The sequence below is a fragment of the Lithobates pipiens genome, unplaced genomic scaffold (genome assembly GCF_037356315.1).
Source record: "Lithobates pipiens isolate NorthernLeopardFrog02 unplaced genomic scaffold, aLitPip1_a1.2 Scaffold_18, whole genome shotgun sequence".
Classification (NCBI taxonomy): Eukaryota; Metazoa; Chordata; class Amphibia; order Anura; family Ranidae; genus Lithobates; species Lithobates pipiens.
Genome location: NW_027507758.1, coordinates 503,647,884 through 503,666,995, shown reverse-complemented (window position 1 = coordinate 503,666,995; position 19,112 = coordinate 503,647,884). Strand labels below are relative to the sequence as shown.

The following is a 19,112-nucleotide window of genomic DNA, read 5'->3' as shown; positions in this document are numbered from 1 at the left end:
GCATTAGTTTGGTTTTCTTCCAGAATTCTATACTTTATTTTCATCTGTTAGTAACATACTTCCTGTCCTAGGGTAACGCTGCTCACTCAGTGCACTCTCTCTCTGGAGGAGTAGCATTGTTACTCTAGGCTAGTCATTATTTGGCCTCCAAATGCCTCCCCTTTTCTTAATCTCCATAACATAGGGAGAAGGTGTTCTGTAGTTCCTAAATGAGACCTGAACAGAGCTTTTAAAATTGTTTGGGGTTTCAGTTCAGTGCACAAGCAGTTACAAGAACATTGGATTTCTGGCAGCGTCACCAGGTATTTTCTGTACTTGCAGAAAATGAACTTAGCTGAACAAAAGAAAACTAATGCAGCCCCCACATCTAAGGACAGGTAAGCTGCACTACATTGGATTTAGATGTTCTTTAAAGGCCAACTCCACCTTTAGCAACATGTTGCATATTTGGGGTGTAATGTGTTACTAAGCACGACCCCCTGAGCACCTAACCACAAACAAAAAAGACTTTCTTCATTGGACTCAAAATATAATTTTATAATGAGTAGAAATTACATAATGCCGAGTGATCAATTTTAAATCAGATATGGACTTTGCGTTCACAACATCTTAAAGGTTATATGCAGAACACTACCTCTTCTTTTATTTTTATTTTTTTTGGTCATGTTTTAGTGTTGCTTGAGTTGTACTTGTGCTTTGATCGTTATAAAGCACTCTTTTTGTTCCTAGTGATGTCTGAGCGGCAGGAGACTGCACTTATTGAACTGATGGTGTGTACGATTCGCCAGGCAGCAGAAGCACACCCCCCTGTGGGAAGAGGAACTGGCAAGAGGGTGAGTGTTAATACTAATCACAATGCTTAAATACTAATGGAAGCAGCACTAAATGTAAGTAATGCGTGTTCATATTTTCATAGTACCAGGTTGATGCCTGGCAGTTAGAGAATAGCTAACAAGTTAATAGTTAGGCTTTCAGTTCTGCGTGTCTTCTGTATAAAGCATTCTTGTTTTAATATGCTCAAAATTTTCTGTATCGTGGGTATGCATTTCAGAATATAATTCTCCCATAAAGGACATTAAGCCCCATACACATGCTGAGAATATCAGATGAATGGTCATCTATTTTCTTTAATCGTACATTACAGGATATAGAGCCATAGTAATTACTATGTCAATTATTGTTCACCTTCAGGTGCTAGACACTGGCACATCCTAAACAGGAAGTTGCCTCCCTATATAAACCCCTCCCACTACTGGGAGTATCTCAGATTTTTTGAAAGTGTCTAAGGGGTTGGTCACGAGTGATGTGCTGTGCTGAGCTCCACTGGAGAAATCCTTGTTGGGACTGGCTATGCAGCCGGATCCATTCAAAGTGTCTTTTAGACCAAATTGAATGGTACCCGGCCTTCATGTCCGAAAAAATTAGGTTTTGCCTTTAAACGCTTCTCTATTTAGAGAGCTGGACCCTGGGATCCAGTACTTTTGGTATTAAGGCCATAAAGTTTTACTGGCGGAGGTGCTATTACAGGTCCAGGATTGTGGGTTTCCCCAAGGATCCCAAGCTCCTGAAGATTTAAGGGAACCCACCACGACGGGTGAAGTTTGGTCTGTTGGTTTTTGCCACAGTAATGAGAGATTTGGTGACACAAGCATTCCTTTTGTCACATTTACTATTGCATCAGGCGGAGCATTAATAGCAGCGGCATGGCTGGACTATTGCCCAAACAATGGATGCCATTTCTTCTGGTAGTACTTCTGCTTTGTGCATCTGACTATGGTCGGAAGGGTGAGGTTGAAACACCCCCAAAAAAGGAGCTAAAAGGATCTCCCTCGAGCTCTGAAAAGCCTACTCTGCAAATGGCATCCTCCCTTGAGAGGGGATGGCTTATCAGTGAGATTGGGGCCATAAAACGTTCACAACTGTTTTCAACACTGCAGCCCCTGTTCATTTTACTAAAGATCTTTTACCTCAGCCATGGTAGGTTTAAAAAAAAAAATGTTTAGCGACTAATCGCATCCCAGTGTGGTCAAGATGTGATGCATTCTTTTCCATTTTTTTTCCATTCCCTCAGGGGACCGTGGTGAGGCTGATGACTCCCCTTCTGAGGTGTCAAATGCGGGAGAGTCAGCTTTCACAATCTGTAAGATTGATGGTACAATTTCTTGCTGAATGATCTGCTCCACATTTATGTACCCTTAACTGAGCGTTTGGGTTTGCTTAAAGCCTCCTCAAGCTGTGCTTGCCCTTTTCCTGTCCATTGTTGTAAAAGCTTTTTTGTATCTGGAGGATCACCCAGATAAGCATTATTTTCCTTCCTAAAAAGTTTTCACACTTTATCCTATGGTAGAGAAAATTTACTAAGTAGAGTATGCCTGCAGGTAACGCTACTATATCCTATGTAAATACGTCTGACTTGTCTGGCAGACAATACTTAGGGATCCAATGGATAAAAGGTTGGCATTCCTATTTTAAAAAAAAAACGTTATTTCTGGCAGATTGAGTCTCTCAGCCTGCGCTGACAGTAATTGGTTAACATTGAGAGACCAGTTTAAACAGGTGTTCAAGGTTATCCTGCTCAGCAGGCCCAGGAGGCAGCTTTAGTTTTGCAATAGTTGCTATGACATATTCTAATCTTTAGGCCTTGTGCCCTTCGCTAAGCATCATGCAAGAAGTTCCTGGCTAGTCTTCCTTTTTGCGGTGATATAGCTATCTGGGGATATTTTGGATAATATATCCAAAGAATTTCTGGTGAAAAATTACCCCTTTTTCTATTTAAATGGAGTAAATGTATTCTTCTTCTGTGCATTGGGCATCAGCCACCAGGCAATCAAGATGGCTTCCGCCGTCGGGTTCAAAAGGTAATCCTCTGGGGTTAACCCCAGGGACAAAAGAGGTCTTGGGGGAGGAAGCCTACACGATACCGAAGCCTCCTTATGAGGAGATGCCCCCGTTTGCTTAATAGGGAGAATTCTTCCGCAGTTCTCAGGGATCTGGCAGAAGGAGTGTTGAGATGTATGGGTGGCTGCCTCAATAGCTCCAAGGTACAAACTGGAGTTCCAATAGTTTGTCTCCTTGTTTTCTCGGATCAAATGTTCCTAAGGATCCCAGAGAAAGAACACTTTCTCTCAGGCATTGGACCGTCTTTTGGCAAAAAGTGTTCATGGTGGCCCCCATGTAAGAGCAGAGGTTGGGGTTTGGTTAAATCCAAATGGACATTCTGGATCTCAAAAATCTCAATAAATTTTTTTTTTTATTTTTTTTTTGCATGAAGTCAATCCAAACAATTATCCTGCCAGGTTTCAATCCATCAATGCCACAGCAATGACCTATATTAATCACCAAGGGGGCACAAGAAGTGGTGCGGCCCAGAGAAAGGTGAATCATTTCCTATCTTGGGCAGAAAATAATGTACTTTGCCTATCGGCAATCTTCATTCTAGGCATAAAAAATTGGCAGGTGGACTACTTGAGTCGACCAGCAGTTGTTCCCGTGAGAATGGTTCCTTCACCCCAATATCTTCCTGTCAATATGTCAAAGATGGGGGATCCCAGACGTAGATCTGTTTGCGTCCAGGTTCAAAAACTTTGTGTCACGAAAAAAGGATCCTCTAGCATGCGGAACAAATGCCTTGCTATTCCCGGGGAATCGGTTCTCACTGATTTATGCGTTCCCTCCTATAATGCCTGCGTCCACGACTTCTTTGCAGGATAAAGCAGCAAGGGAAGTGGTTGATTCTTGTCACCCCCAGCGGGGCCCAGGAAATCTTGGTATGCAGAGATTGTAAATATAGCATTAGAGGACCCATGAACCCTACCATCACGGCCAGACCTTCTCTCGCAAGGTCCGGAGTTCCATCCTACTTTACAAATGCTAAATTTAACAGTTTGGCTTTTGAGACCCATACTCTGAAGAAGCATGGGCTGTCAGGTTCAGTAGTTTTCTACCTTGGTTAATGCAAGGGAGCCGGCCTCCATAGTTATATATTATGAAGTCTGGAAAACGTATGTCTCCAAGTGGGAAACCAGGAGCTGCACCCCAGGAAATAAGTCAAAGGTAGAATCCTTGACTTTCTGCAGATGGGATGAGAAATAAAGCTTGCGTGCTTTCTAAGGACAGGTCTCTGCCTTATTGGTATTTTAATGATCACTTGCGTCGCATTCTTTGCTTCGTAACGGATTCCGGGCTAACACAGCTTAATCTCCAGTTAGGTAACCCCTGAACCCTTGGGACTTGAATTTAATTTGTTGGCATTACAAAAATCTTTTTTTTTTTGGGCCAGAAACAACATATTCCCTTGGTCCTTTTTTGACAAGGAATCTATTTTTTGCTGGTAACGGTATCAGAATTAGCTGCTCTTTCTTGTAAAGAGCCATATTTTTTATGCACAAGGATAAGGTAGTATTGCATTCTCATCCTGAAGTTCTACCAAAGGTAGGATCAGGTTTCTATCTAAACCAGGATATTGTTCTACCTTCATTTTTCCAGAACCCTGTTCTTTGGAAGAAAAATCACTACATTCTCTTGATGTGGCGAGAGCAGTAAAAGTCTACTTAAAGGCGATTGCTCAGTTTCGGAAAACGGATGTTTTGTTTGTGTTGCCTGAAGATCCTAAAAGAAGGCAGGCAGAATCGAAATCTATTATTCTAAATAAATAGATTCAACAAGTAATCATTCAAGCTTCTGGTTTAAAGAGGTGAATTCCACCCTCTCAAATCAAATCGCACTCATCTAGGGCTGTTAGTGCTTCGTGGGCAGTGCAGCACCAAGCCTCCATGACTCAATTCTGCAAGGCAGCAACTTGGTCTTCAATCCATACTTTTACCAGATTCTATCTGGTGGATGTAAAAAGACATAAGGATGTCACCTCTGGGTGCAGTGTACTGCAGGTAGCAGTATAAATCCTCTGTTCTCATGGTGCCCTACTGTGTCACCCTCCCCACAGTTGACATTGCTCTGGGACATTCCACCTAATAATTACTATGGCTCTGTGTCCCGTGATGTACGATTAAAGAAAATAGGAGTTTTATAACAGCTTACCTGTAAAATCCTTTTCTTTTGAAGTACATCACAGGACACAGTGGTCCCACCCCTCTTTCTAGTATACACGTGTATTGCTTTGCTACAAAACTGAGATAGCCCCAGTAGTGGGAGGTATTTATGTAGGGAGGCAACTTCCAGTTTAGGGTGTCCAGCACCTGAAGGTGAACTATAACCCACTAAGTAATTACTTTGGCTCTGTGTCCCATGATGTACTTCAAAAGAAAAGGATTTTTGCAGGTAAACTTAAAAAAATACTATTTTTCTTCTGTTTGTCTCCTATCAAACCTACACTACCGTTCAAAAGTTTGGGGTCACCCAAACAATTTTGTGTTTTCCATGAAAAGTCACACTTATTCACCACCATACGTTGTGAAATGATTAGAAAATAGAGTCAAGACATTGACAAGGTTAGAAATAATGATTTGTATTTGAAATAACATTGTTTTTACATCAAACTTTGCTTTCGTCAAAGAATCCTCCTTTTGCAGCAATTACAGCATTGCACACCTTTGGCATTCTAGCTGTTAATTTATTGAGGTAGGCTGGAGAAATTGCACCCCACGCTTCTAGAAGCAGCTCCCACAAGTTGGATTGGTTGGATGGGCACTTCTGGCGTACCATACGGTCAAGCTGCTCCCACAACAGCTCAATGGGGTTCAGATCTGGTGACTGTGCTGGCCACTCCATTACCGATAGAATACCAGCTGCCTGCTTCTGCTGTAAATAGTTCTTGCACAATTTGGAGGTGTGTTTAGGGTCATTGTCCTTATTGGCCAGTCTCAGATATGGCTTTTTCTTTGCCACTCTGCCCTGAAGCCCAAAATCCCGCAGCCGCCTCTTCACTGTAGATGTTGACACTGGTGTTTTGCGGGTACTATTTAATGAAGATGCCAGTTGGGGACCTGTGAGGCGTCTGTTTCTCAAACTAGAGACTCTAATGTGCTTATCTTCTTGCTTAGTTGTGCAACGCGGCCTCCCACTTCTTTTTCTACTCTGGTTAGAGCCTGTTTGTGCTGTCCTCTGAAGGGAGTAGTACACACCGTTGTAGGAAATCTTCAATTTCTTTGCAATTTCTCGCATGGAATAGCCTTCTTTTCTAAGAACAAGAATAGACTGTCGAGTTTCAGATGAAAGTTCTCTTTTTCTGGCCATTTTGAGCGTTTAATTGACCCCACAAATGTGATGCTCCAGAAACTCAATCTGCTCACAGGAAGGTCAGTTTTGTAGCTTCTGGAAGGAGCTAGACTGTTTTTAGATGTGTGAACATGATTGCACAAGGGTTTGCTAATCATCAATTAGCCTTCTGAGCCAATGAGCAAACACATTGTACCATTAGAACACTGGAGTGATAGTTGCTGGAAATGGGCCTCTATACACCTATGTAGATATTGCACCAAAAATTTGCAGTTAGAATAGTCATTTACCACATTAGCAATGTATAGAGTATATTTGTTTAAAGTTAGGACTAGTTTAAAGTTAGCTTCATTGAAAAGTACAGTGCTTTTCCTTCAAAAATAAGGACATTTCAATGTGACCCCAAACTTTTGAACGGTAGTGTATAAAATTAAATAAATTCTCGTAAGACAGAAATCAATATCTTTCTGAACACTTGTATTGCATGTGCATTGTTTTAAATGTTTATTTGTTCAGACAGTTGGTTTATTTACAAACAAAACCACTATAAGCCTAGTACACTCAAGAAATCAGATGAAAAATAAACTTCTTTCAGAGCAATCGTCAGATAATCTGATTTGTTAAAACACAGCTTTCAAGAGCGGATCATGACCGTTCATGCAAAATGATCCAAAGGGACAAACGCAAACCTTTTTCATATGAGTGAACAAGAACCCGCATGCTCAGAAGTGATAGAATAGATTACAATACATAATCATGGGAAACATTTTTTTTTTTTTTTTTTTTAAAGCGATGGCTAAGCAGATGTTTGCTTGGTGATTGTAAAATCTATTTTTTTTTTTTTTTTAATAACATGTCATACCTGCTCTGTGTAGTGGTTTTGCACAGAGTTCGGATCCTCATCTTTTTGGATCCCCTGCCGGTGCTCCTGGCTCCTCCCTCCTGCAAGCAGCATGCAATGGGGCACCCAAACAGGCATGCTCCAGATCAGCAGGGGTATGTGTCCATTCATACACAAAGCTGTGGCGTGGCACTGCCCCTTCTGTCTCCGGATTGGCTTCTGCTGTTAATCACAGCCAATGAGGAGTGCGAGTCCCGGGAGAGGCAAGTCTCTCGTGGACATCGCTGGCTCGAGAGGGGGCTCAGGTAAGCATTTGTGGGGGGGGGGGGGGGCTATACACAAAAGGATTTTTACCTTACTGCGTAATGCATAAAGGTAAAAATCCTTGTGCTATTACAACCACTTTAACACTTTTACTTTCTCTTTCTGAGACTCAGTGGACTGCACCCAACCTGCATGTTTTGTTATCCTAAGCTGTGAAGCTCTGTTAACTGCCTTTTTTCAAGACGTAGAAGTGCGTTAAAAGGAACCTAGAATTCCACCTGCCAGCTGGAAATTAAAACAAATTATACTGTATTCATATGCAATATTTCCTGTGTTTCTGAATAAAAAAAAAATATTTAACTGCTTCCCGCCCCGGCCTTTTGTAATATGATTGCCAAGCCGGAGGCATTTGTATGACATCTTCCCAGGATTGCCCCCACGGGCTGTGCTCCAGCATGATCTGTCACGGTGGACACATCGGATGACAGATCGCCGTACGGACCTTCTGCCGGTACCATTTGATCGCTGTGACCAATCGCAGCAAATCATATGAAAATTGTACACAATGGCTTTGGTTCATGCCATTCATTGTGTACTATTGGGATGAGCTCTGTGATTGGTTACAGTAATAACATGGTACAGACATGGCTGATCACAGCCCATCTGTACCATGTGGGTAACTGTGTCTAATCACAAAAGTAAGCACTTTAGTTTTCATTCAGAAAAAATAGTTGCTTAGAACTGTAAAATTCACAGTTCAGTTCAAAGTGTTTAAAAAAAAATAAAAATAAAATCCTGATCACCTCCCCAGAGTTTTAGTGTTCTGGTAATCGATGTATGTAAAAAAAAAAAAAAAAAGTAGCATATAATATCAGTGTCCCTAATCACTACCACACCATACTGTACTGCACTGGTGACAGTATATAAAAAAAAATTGTGAAAATCTTTTTTTAATTCTTCTATTTCCAAACAATTGTGACAAAAAATTTAAACTGCAAAGAACTCTTACTAAATACCTTGGACTGTCTACTTTCCAAAAATATGGTAGTAATATGGGGGTATTTGTCATGGCATTTTCGGGCCTCAAGAAATTAGATTTTGTTCAGATATACATACACACATACACACACACCTACCTTGGTTTGCGAATAACGCATTATACAAGTGTTTTGAAAGACTAGCTTGACTTGATATGCAAGCGCTGTTTTGATTATGCGAGCAGTCGTTTTAATGTAAAAACAAAAGAATTACAATATTGAGTCTGGTGCTCATCCATGTAAAGCCGCTGTGTATATGTACAGTAAAGCTGCTGGTGTACAGTATTCAGTACAGCATTGTATGTGGCAAGAGGTTCAGGGCCGATGGTGGCTCCCAGCGCTTCCTGGAGACACTCAGACACTCCCAGCTGGGTGGGGCAGTGCGTTTGAAGCACCTGAAAATTTCAACAGTTCCTGAGTGTGTCAGAGTTCTCCAAAAAGCGCTGGGAGCCACCATTGCCCCTGAACCTCTGGCCACATACAGCACTATGTACTGTACACCAGTGACTTTACTGCACATATATACACAGCGGCTTTACATGGATGAGCTCCAGACTCCTTAACATTGTGAGTGTATTTTATTTTATATTTTTTTAACATTAAAACTGTGATCCGTCCTTTTCTTTTTCCTTCCCCCCCCCCCCCCCCCCCCCCCAACACAGCGGTACAGTATTCCTCCTACAGTACTATACAGTATTTGAGCTTTTGCTCATATTTTGATAACCATTTATTCATATAAAAATTATGGAACAAATCTGAGTTTCCATTATTTCTTATGGGAAAATTTGCTTTGATATGAGTGCTTTGTATTACAAGCATGCTTCGGGAACTAATTATGTGCGCAAACGGTATTACTGTATTATAGTTTGTGGACTCTCTAACTTTCCTACTGACTGAATAATGAACACTAATTTGGGTTATTTTCACAAAGAAAATGTAGCAGTGTGCATTTTGGCCTAAAATTATGAAGAAAGATTTGTTTACAAAATGTTATAACCAAAGAAGAAACGTGTTGTTTTTTTATTTTTTATTTTTTTTTATTTGTCTTTTCATTTATTTAGCAAATCATAAAAAAGTGGTAATTAAATGCCACGGAAAGAAAGCTCTATTTGTGTAAAAAAGAAAAAAAAAGAGAGAAATTTAAGATGGGTGAAGTTGTTGCATGACCGTACAATTTTTATTCAAAATGCGACAGTGCTGAAAATTGGCCTGGGCAGGAAGGGGTTGAAAGTGTCCAGTATTGAAATGGTTAAACCATGATAAAGAGAGAATATTCAGATAACCACAATACATTCCTTTTAAAAACTGCCATCCGAGGCCTCGTTCACAACAGCGTGCAGAGACGTCAGTTTTTCTGCACGTGTTTTGCAAGGGCTCAAAGAAAACAATGGTTCTCTGTGCCCTGTTCACACCACAACATGCTGATTTTTCTGCGCAGTAATTTGCAACGTGTATGTAGTTTTCTGCACAGGAAAAAAAAACTAACTTGAAATCAGCATTGGTTTGAACAGGGCACATAACTGACGTGCATGAAAATTGATGTCAATGTGCAGAAAAACTCATATTTTATTTAAGACAGTTTCACAAATGAAGATAGCTCTTAGACCCCTTTCAAACCGGGGCGTTTTCAGGCACTTTTGGGCTAAAAATAGCACTTGAAAAAGGCCTCACCTGCATCCCAAGTGTAAAAGCCCGAGTGCTTTCACACTGGGGCACTGCGCTTGCAGGATGTTAGAAAAATTCCCGCAAGCAGCATCTTTCGGGCGATGTACACCACTCCTCCACCGTCCCTGCCATTGGAATCGGTGTGCACCGCTGCCGAAGCCCCTGCAAAGTGCTTCGGTAGCGGTGCTTTGCGGGCACTTGTAATCCTTTATTTGGCCACTGGTGGGGGTTAATCCGCCTCTAAAATTAGCAGCGCTTTACCGCTAACACCCACCCTCCCCGCCCTGCGCCAGTGTGAAAGTAGCCTTATTTTTATTTTCATATTTGCATGCATTTTCTTGAACTGCACTAGATAATCTCTTCTTTGAAACCAAATTTTCTTTTCAGGTTTTAACTGCCAAGGAACGTAAAACCCAAATAGATGACAAAAACAAGTTAACGGAACATTTCATTGTTGCACTTCCAATGCTGCTATCTAAGGTACAAATAGAACATGGGTCTGTACTATTGTGATGTTAATGAAAGATGCAAAAAAATAAAGTAGAACAGTCTCAGTATGGGGAATTGGCCAGCAGCATCTGATACCTCATGTCACAGCCAGCTGCTTTACACAGACGTGATGGATTTCGAGAGAATGTTGATGATACCAGTTCCAGTAGGCAGTCAATTTACATTTGCTGCAGTTTTTATTTCAAATGTTACAGCACCCAAGATGTGGTTTTTGCCTACAGTCAATTAGATAGACATGTCCACAAACCGTAAGCTCAACAAACATACAGTGAATCCGGAAAGTATTCACAGCGCTTCACATTTTCCCATTTTGTTGTGTTACAGCCTTATGCCAAAATGGATTAAATTCATTATTTTCCTCAAAATTCTACAAACAAGACCCCATAATGACAACATGAAAGAAGTTTGCTTGTTTGAAATTCATAAAAAAAAAAATATATATCACATGTACATATTTGGATGTATGAATGTGAGTTAGGGTTTGTAAGCTTCCTGGGGGCAGCGACCCATGTGAATATACAATATATATAAAGCTCTGCCTAAATTGGCAGTGTTCTGAAAGTACCTGTAAAATAGAAAAAATGCAATGTAGAATAGACCACTTCAGTTCAATGATATAAGGGGTGGACCCCTCTTTAAAACGTAGACCTAAATCTGTACATCATTTCGACATGTTGGTTACAAGATAAGGGTATCAAGAAGACAGCTGTAATTTGGCACATTTCTTAGCTTCATAAAGCAGGGAAAATGAGAATGCCTTTGATACAAACGAGACATAATTTTCAAGTAGGACATGCCTTAGAGCCTCATTATGGCTCTTGTATTTAGGCAATATTTGGCTATCCCAAAGCTCATCTTTAAAGGGAGCTGGTACCTAGACCAAGCCTGCTAAAATAGTGTTCTAAACAAACTGTAAAGGCCCTTCAAAACAAACCCTCGTACATATCTTGCATTTAGAGTAGACATTCGCTCCTCTGTCTTTACCCACTGCCTTCTGAGACATGTCACATGTCCCAAAAGGCTGCAGGACCATTTACAAAAGCGCAGCGTGGCTCATGCATTCGCAGTGGAAAGCTGACTGTGAAACCACAATAAGTCGCAGCCAGCTTCCCACAGTATCTGTGCTGGTTCAGGGGACCCGAAAAAAAATGGCCTGGGTGAGGACAGCTCTGAATCCCTGAACAGGTAAGTGTCCTTTAAATGAAAAGCCTGCATATACAGTATTTACAAACAGGTTGAAGATCCTCTATACCCACTTGCCATCCTGGCCAATAGTGACATGTTTCACATAGGTACTTGGCACACCCAAAAATGAGACATCTGATACGCTCGGTGGGAATGGGCTAATACTCAAGCACTAGCTTTTAGGTTATTTTTTAGCCCAAACTCTGCTGCTCCTGGATGTACTGACAGTGTTTTTTTTTTTTTTTTTTTGCTACCTCTAAAAGCTCCTGCCACTCAACGCTGCTTAAAAGCCTATGTGCGCATGGACTACAAGCACCTGTAAAAATGTCAAGTGTGGATGACGCCTAATTCATACAGCTGTTGACATGAAGTGTAACCATTCTATGCCAAGTAGTGAATTCTATAATCAAAAGCTTGGGAGGCAGTCAGTTGGCCTTCGTTTTAAAACACTGAGTGCTTTTGTGGATGACCCTTTAAGAATGGAAACCACAAAACCCTTTAAATTTGACCTAATGGTTATTGTAAAGTATCCTTAAAAGCCTGATATTTTTACAGCATTAGGCATTTCTGTTTAGCTAAGGGATCTTACAAAAATCCTGAGCACAATAGCTGCTCTTCTGCATCATGAAGGTTTCTCAGTGCTTCTATCCAAAACATTATTACAGACAAGACCATTGATGCTCTTGGAACTGATAAAAGAAGCTGCAGAGCTTTAACGGATATTAAACACAGAAATTTCAGCAAATTTAGTGTTTGAGATTTGTATTCAGTGCTCCTCTCTGCAAGTTTGTTTTCTCCACAGATGGTTAGACAGACAAGGCCTTGTGGCTTCATCAGTAGAGGACTTTTCCGAACAGCCTATACTCCGTGTGTACATGAAACTACTTAAAGAGGAAGTCCAGCCCCCCACCACGGAAAAATTAAGTCAGCAGCAAAATACTGTAGCTGCTGACTTTTAATATTAGGACACTTACCTGTCCTAGAATCAAACGCTGTTGGCACCGCGGCCATTGTTTCCATTGGCTCTCCGGTGCTGCCTCCGCCTTTGCCGACAAGGGAAACTGGCAGTGAAGCCTTGCAGCTTCACAGCCGGTTCCCTACTCCACAAGTGCGAAGCATGCTGCGCTAATTAAATGGCCCGGCGGCAGGGCAAGGAGGAGGGCCAAACTCGCCGGAGCCAGGTCTCCCAGATGTGAGGATGGGTGCCTGTCAAATACATGTCCAAATGTGGCAATGGAGGAAGAGACAGATAAGCGGCGCTTCCCCTTTTGGATGTAGTACTACAGGCAAAACATTTTTTTCCCATTTTGGATAAAGCAAGGAAAGATTAGAACTCCTGTCAGATTTATTTATTTATTTTTATTTTTTGACATCTTTGCAAATTAAGGAAATCTCTTGGGGACCCCCTGGTCAACTAGTGTCCCCATTGGAAGATTCCCCTTTCATTACTTTTCTAGGGACAACCCAAAATTTCAGATTTTTTTTTTATTTATTTTTTTACGTTCACTTTCAATGATATTGGTAAACAGGACAATCGGGGAGGGTGAATCTGCTTAATGGGGACACAAACAGCAAAAAAAGAAAAAAAAATGGACATGCATTCTAATCTCTTTCCACTCTAGCCTAAACTGAACAAAAAAAAAAAGTTTTGCCTTTAGTTGTACTTTAAGTGAACTAGAGTCTTGGCTCTTTAAAACATTAGTGTATTCTTGGTAATTAGACCAGGGAGAAGCTTGCAGACAATTTTAAGAACACCTGTCATGCTTACTACTTTGGAGATACTAAGAATGTATTAAAGCCCAAAACATCTGCATGACAACCAGACTATTCACATTTTCAACAGAAGTCCGCCCATACTTCTCTCTGTTCATGTTTCCATTACCATGTCAGCCTGTCTCTAAACTTTTTTGGTTTTTATCCGCTATACAAATTTCACTTTCTTTTCTTACATCAGGGGTCACAGAGCCATAGAAATAACTATGTGGGTTATATCGGCGTATCAGGTGCTGGACATTGACACGCCCCTGAGGGTGTGAACTTCCCCCATATAACCCCTCCCATTACTGGGAGTCCACAGTTTTTTCACCAGTGTCTTAGGTGTTGGGCACGTGTAAGGATGTGTTGTACTGAGCTCCTGGGGCAGTAATCCTTTGATTAAAGCCAGCCATCCTGACCGGATCCGTTCTGATGTCTCCGTAATGGTCTAAATGAATGATAACCCGGGCCTCGTCATCTGAAGACACAAGGTTTTGCTTGCAAATGTTTTTAAAGCTGGGCCCTGGGATCCAGGACTTTTTGGTAGTAAAGCCAATAAAAGTTTACTGGCAGGGTCTTCTCGCAGGTCCAGGATTGCGGTATTACCTGAGTGTACCCCTGTTTCTGAAGGTTTCCTTCCAAGGTCTCGTAGCCTACCATGAAGGGCGAAGATTGGGTTTTTTATCTTTGATAAACCCTGCTGCGAGGAAAGGAAGGGGAGATTTTCTCAGGATTTTTTCCTTCCATGTATTGTGTTGTCATGTCTAGGTGTCACCATTGGAGGCTGTATTGAGCACTCACCATTCTGACGATGGAAACAGCAGAAGCTCCACTCTCCTCCGTTCAAGCCAGCTCAGGTATGAAGGGGGGTTCTGATCACTTCCTGGGCCCCCAGATTGGCAGTTTTTGATCCTTTTAATGCCAGCCAGCTGCCTCTATTTCTTTTTTTTAAAAAAAGCTCATCAGGCAGAGGATTGCGACCATGATGCCAGCGCTCACACACTTCCCTGTTGAAAGAGGAAGGGGCCGCTTTTGCATGGGGGGCATGGCGCAACAGCGTCAGACGCAGGCCACACATGAAGTAATGTAAGCTATACAGGAAAAGCTGCAGTCTGGTGGTGGAGGGACAGAGCAGAATAGTTGCTGGACAGGTTTGGTGACACAAACATCCCCCTTTTTGTTTTTATCCCCCTTTTGTTGACAACATTGTACTGTATAGCTAGGACTAATAGCAGCTTTTGTACTGTACTATAGCCTAGCAAGTGTAACATTCTTTTGCTGGTACTGCCTCTGCTTTGTACTGTAAGCTATGAGTGATAAAGGGACCAGGAACTCCTCGGTCAGGCCAGTCAGATGAGTCGTCAAGGGTAGAACATTTCTGTCCCTGTGTATTTCATACAAACAGGTTTTTTCCATTTAAAGGATTATTGCTATGATGTCTCTCCATAGTAGGACTAAACATGGCAGATTCCTATCTAGTCCTCTGGGCCCTTTTGTTGAGGTGCAGGAGGCTGGAGATCAGGTAGATCTTCCCAAATATTGGAAGATACTTATTTTTCCTCTTAGGAGGATCCTAACAGGGAGTAGCCGCACAAGGCAGGTGTTTGTCTACTCCCTTAACCCTTTTGTTGCCTGCCACAGGCTCTTGAGGTATCTACCTCTAATAGGGTTCATTTGAACCTCCCCCTCCTGGGGATGTTTTTCCTATTCATAGCTATGTATTCTGAATGGGAACATTTCTATGAAAGAAATGGGAGGGGTTCCAGCTATTAATGCTGCCATCACCTCAGTGAGCACCTGAGTCTCGCATATCTGTGCCAGTGGATAATGCACTGATGATAAAGGATCCAGCAAGTTAAGGTTGGTTTTTCCTTTTAAAGACAAGATGTCTTTTGCGGTTTTGGCTGCAATTGGAGTAGCTCAGTCCATTAACCCTTTAACGTCTGCTCCACTATTTTAGTGGAGCACGTTTTTGAGTCACGCCAATGCATTGGAATATGGACTCCAGGGGGTTGAGGAACAGGTGTGAGATACCTGAAAGTTCTGCCTGATCAGCAGGCCCGGGAAGGGGCTGGTGTATTTGACACACTGTGTCTCACAGATGCTATGAAGAACTCGATCCTTTAAGCCCTATGGCTTATACTTGGACTAGTGAATTTTTGCAGAGGTCCATGGCTAAAATATTGATCAGCCGAAGCACCAGGTGAAAACCCTTAGCCAGTCTGTCCCTTCCTGGGGTACGACTATTTAGAGTGGATAAGTACATCCAAAAGGAATAAAGTACTCTTTACCAGTAAAAGGAGGTTCAAACAGTTCTCCTTTAATCGTGCAGCCTCTCCTATACCTTAGTTCCAGGGGCAGCACCAGGATCTTGGGGGTAGAAAGCCCATAAAGCAGAATGCTAAGGCCTTCTCAGGAAGGAGCACCCTCACTCATTCGGGTGAGGGGAAAGGTCCTGCGATTCTCAGTCTGGCAGGAATTATGTTGAGAGCAGAGGGATTTCTGTGATTTTCTAAGCTAGGTTACATTTAGAGTTTCAAGAGCCCGGATGGCCCAGACTGCTTTCGATCTGAGGGTTCGGGTCCTGTTTGGGTGCTGCCTGTGGGGTCCTTGGGGCTGCTGATGCGGCATTCTTATGCAACAGTGTCAGTCTCCTCAAAGGATGCTCCTAAGGTTCCAGAGAAAAAAAATTGTAAAAAGAAAGGTAAAGGAGGCTCTCTTTCTGGCCTCTGGATCAGCGGTTATCCCAGTCGGTGATATCAGAGATTCCCTTAGTGGGACAGGTTTTTTTTTGGCGCAAACCTTTTAAGGTTTTAGAGCCAAACAGAGAACTAAGACCCATTCTAGATCTCTGAGATCTGAATCGGCACTTGAACAGCCGATCCTTTCATAATTCGATCGGCTGTGTGCATCCTGCAAGGAGGGGAGTTGCATATCTCCATGTGCCAAAGTTTCCTGCTTACCAGAAATTTCTACGGTTTGAAATATAAAAAAAAAATTTCAATCGTGACACTGCCATCCGGCTTAGCCACAGCACTACAAGTGTTCTGAAAGATTCTGGCACCTCCTTTAGCCAGGTTAAGAGCTCAAGGCATAACGGTCCTAGCCTATTAAAAGGTTCTACTTTTAATAGATCATTCAGTCTCAGGTCTAAAAACAGAGTCTGATCTCAGCTGTTAGATATCTGAAATCTCTCTAGGTTGGATTCTCAGCCTAGGATGATTCTCCTTAAAACCATCAAGGAGTTTACTTGGGGGTTGGTTATAGATCCCATACAGAAGAAGGTATTTTTACCCCAGACATGAATCGGTTCCATTGTAGGAACTAATTCAACTTCTCAAGATAAAGGAAAACTCCTTAATTCAGCTGCAGGAGATTTATAGGGGAAATGGTGGCCTCCTTCAGGGCCGTCCCTTACACAGTTTTATTCAAAGATTGCTTCAAGACACCATCCTGTTGGTCTAAAATAAACAGGATTCAGGCCTTGTTTGTTTCCAATATGCTTGGCTCCCAACATAGATCAGAGCCTAAATTGGCGGTTATCCAGCAGGAGGGAAAATCTTTATCCTGCAAGGTGTTAACAGACGCCAGCGGTCAGATTACGGGACTGTCTTGACAGGATTCAGTCTGACGGAGCCACATGGCTTACATCGATCACCAGGGGAGGCACGAGAAGTCATGCAGCCCAAAAAGGGGTGAATAATGTTCTAACTTTGGCAGAACACAACACTCCTTGCCTATCGGCAGTTTTAATATTTCAGGCGTACTACTTGAGACGCCAACAATTGTTTCCGGGAGAATGATCTCTTCACCCCGACATCTTCCTAGCAATATGTCAGATGGGGTACTCCGGATATGGACCTATTCGTGTCCAGATTCATTAATAAGGTTGACAACTTTGTCAAATAAGGGGTCCGCTAGCAGGCGGAACAGACGCATTAGTCTTCCCAGGGGATCAGTTCTCTCTGATCTATGCATTTCCTTTGCGCCTTCTCCACAGTATTAAGAAGGAACAGAAGGAGGTGATTGTGGTGGCCCCAGCCGGGTCCCAAAAGATCTTAATTTATCGAGATCATAAAGAGGGCAGTAGAAGTCCTTTGGACTCTGCCATTATAGCCAGACCTTCTTGCACAAGGTCCGGTATTTCATCCTACTTTATGAACAAGGAGTTTAACAGGTTTGACTGTTGAATCCCACTCTATAAAAGTTTGTGGGTTATCTCATTCAGTAGTGTCTACTTTGACTAATGCCAGGAAGCCGGCTTCCAGAATCACTATAGAATCTGGAAGGCATAGGTTTCTTGGTATGGATCCAGGGGTTGGCACCCCAGGAAGTGTGTCAATAGGCAGGATTCCTGCATATGGGATCTGAAATGAAGCTGGCCTCGACTTTTATCAAGATCCAGACCGTGTCTGTGTCTTTTCCTATTGCCTCTTGCTTCCCACTCTTGGTGCGTAGCTTATTCAGGGGTTAATGCGGTTTATTCCCCCCTATCAAGGCACCTCTAAATCCTTAGGATTTAAAATTGGCCTTTTTGGCTTTGCTGAATCAGCTGTTTGAACCTTTATAAGAAATTCTCTTGGTTCTTTGACAAGAAAGATAATCTTTTTTGCTTGCCATTTCTTCTGCTAGAAGAGTATCGGAACTAACGGCTCTTATAAGAGCCATATTTCATCATGCATACGGATGAGGTGGTTTTAGGTCCTCATCCTGAATTCTTACCAAAAGTGTTAACAGGTTTTCATTTAAACCAAGATAATATTCTTCCTTCTTTTTTCCCCAAAAGCCTTAATCTGGGGAAGAGAAAGCACTACAGTCTCTTGATGTAGTAAGAGCGGTCAGAACCTCTTTAAAGGCGACCGCTCAGGTTCGCAAAACGCAGGATTTGTTTGTACTGCCAGAGGGTCTAAGATATAGGCACACAGCGTCAAGATCCACTATTTTGCAAATGCGTTTGTCAAGTGATTGATCAAGCTGCAGTTTAAAGAAGAAAATTTATTCCTTCTCATATTAAGAGCACACTCTTCTGAGGCAATTAGTGCCTCTTGGGTTGATGCATCATCAGGCCTGTATGGCTCAGATTTCTTTAAGACCACAACTTTGTCTTCGGTGCAGACATTTATCGGATTTTATCAAATCGATATTAAAGATCATGAAGATATTGCCTTTGGGCACAGCATACACTGCAGGCTGCATTTTGAGGCCTCTGACCTCCTGTTTCCTCGATTCTGTCTCCCCCCCCTTCAGTTGCCATTGCTGTGGGACATCCTACATAGTTACTATGGCTCTGTGTCCCCTGATGTAAGAAAAAATAGGATTTTTAAAACAGCTCACCTGTAAAAATCCTTTTCTTTGATGTGCATCAGGGGACACAGAGGTCCCTCCCGCCTTCTTATACACTTTACTTTGCTACAAAACTGAGGACTCTCAGTAATGGGTTATATGGGGAAGTTCACACCTTAAGGGGCGTGCCAGTGTCCAGCACCTGATATGCGATATAACCCACATAGTTATTACTATGTCTGTGTCCTCTGATGTACATAAAAGAAAAGGATTTTACAGGTAAGCTGTTTTAAAAATCCTATTTTTCTGGCCCTATGAACATGGAGACCAAGAGGGGTGTCCTGAAGATTCAAAGTGTTTGTGACTTTGCCATTGAATCATTCCTTCAATGTAGAATT

The 19,112-nt window shown here is 42.1% G+C and overlaps 1 protein-coding gene across 3 annotated transcripts in view; it reads left to right on the top strand.

Annotated features, from left to right (window-relative positions):
- STAG1 (STAG1 cohesin complex component) overlaps window positions 1-19,112 on the top strand; it is a 299,590-nt gene that overhangs the window by 214,394 nt on the left and 66,084 nt on the right. For all 3 annotated transcript variants that reach the window (XM_077488685.1, XM_077488684.1, XM_077488683.1), the window contains 2 exons: window positions 730-833; window positions 10,369-10,461. In XM_077488685.1, the coding sequence (XP_077344811.1) occupies window positions 730-833; window positions 10,369-10,461 (197 nt within the window). The remainder of the gene's footprint in view (window positions 1-729; window positions 834-10,368; window positions 10,462-19,112) is intronic.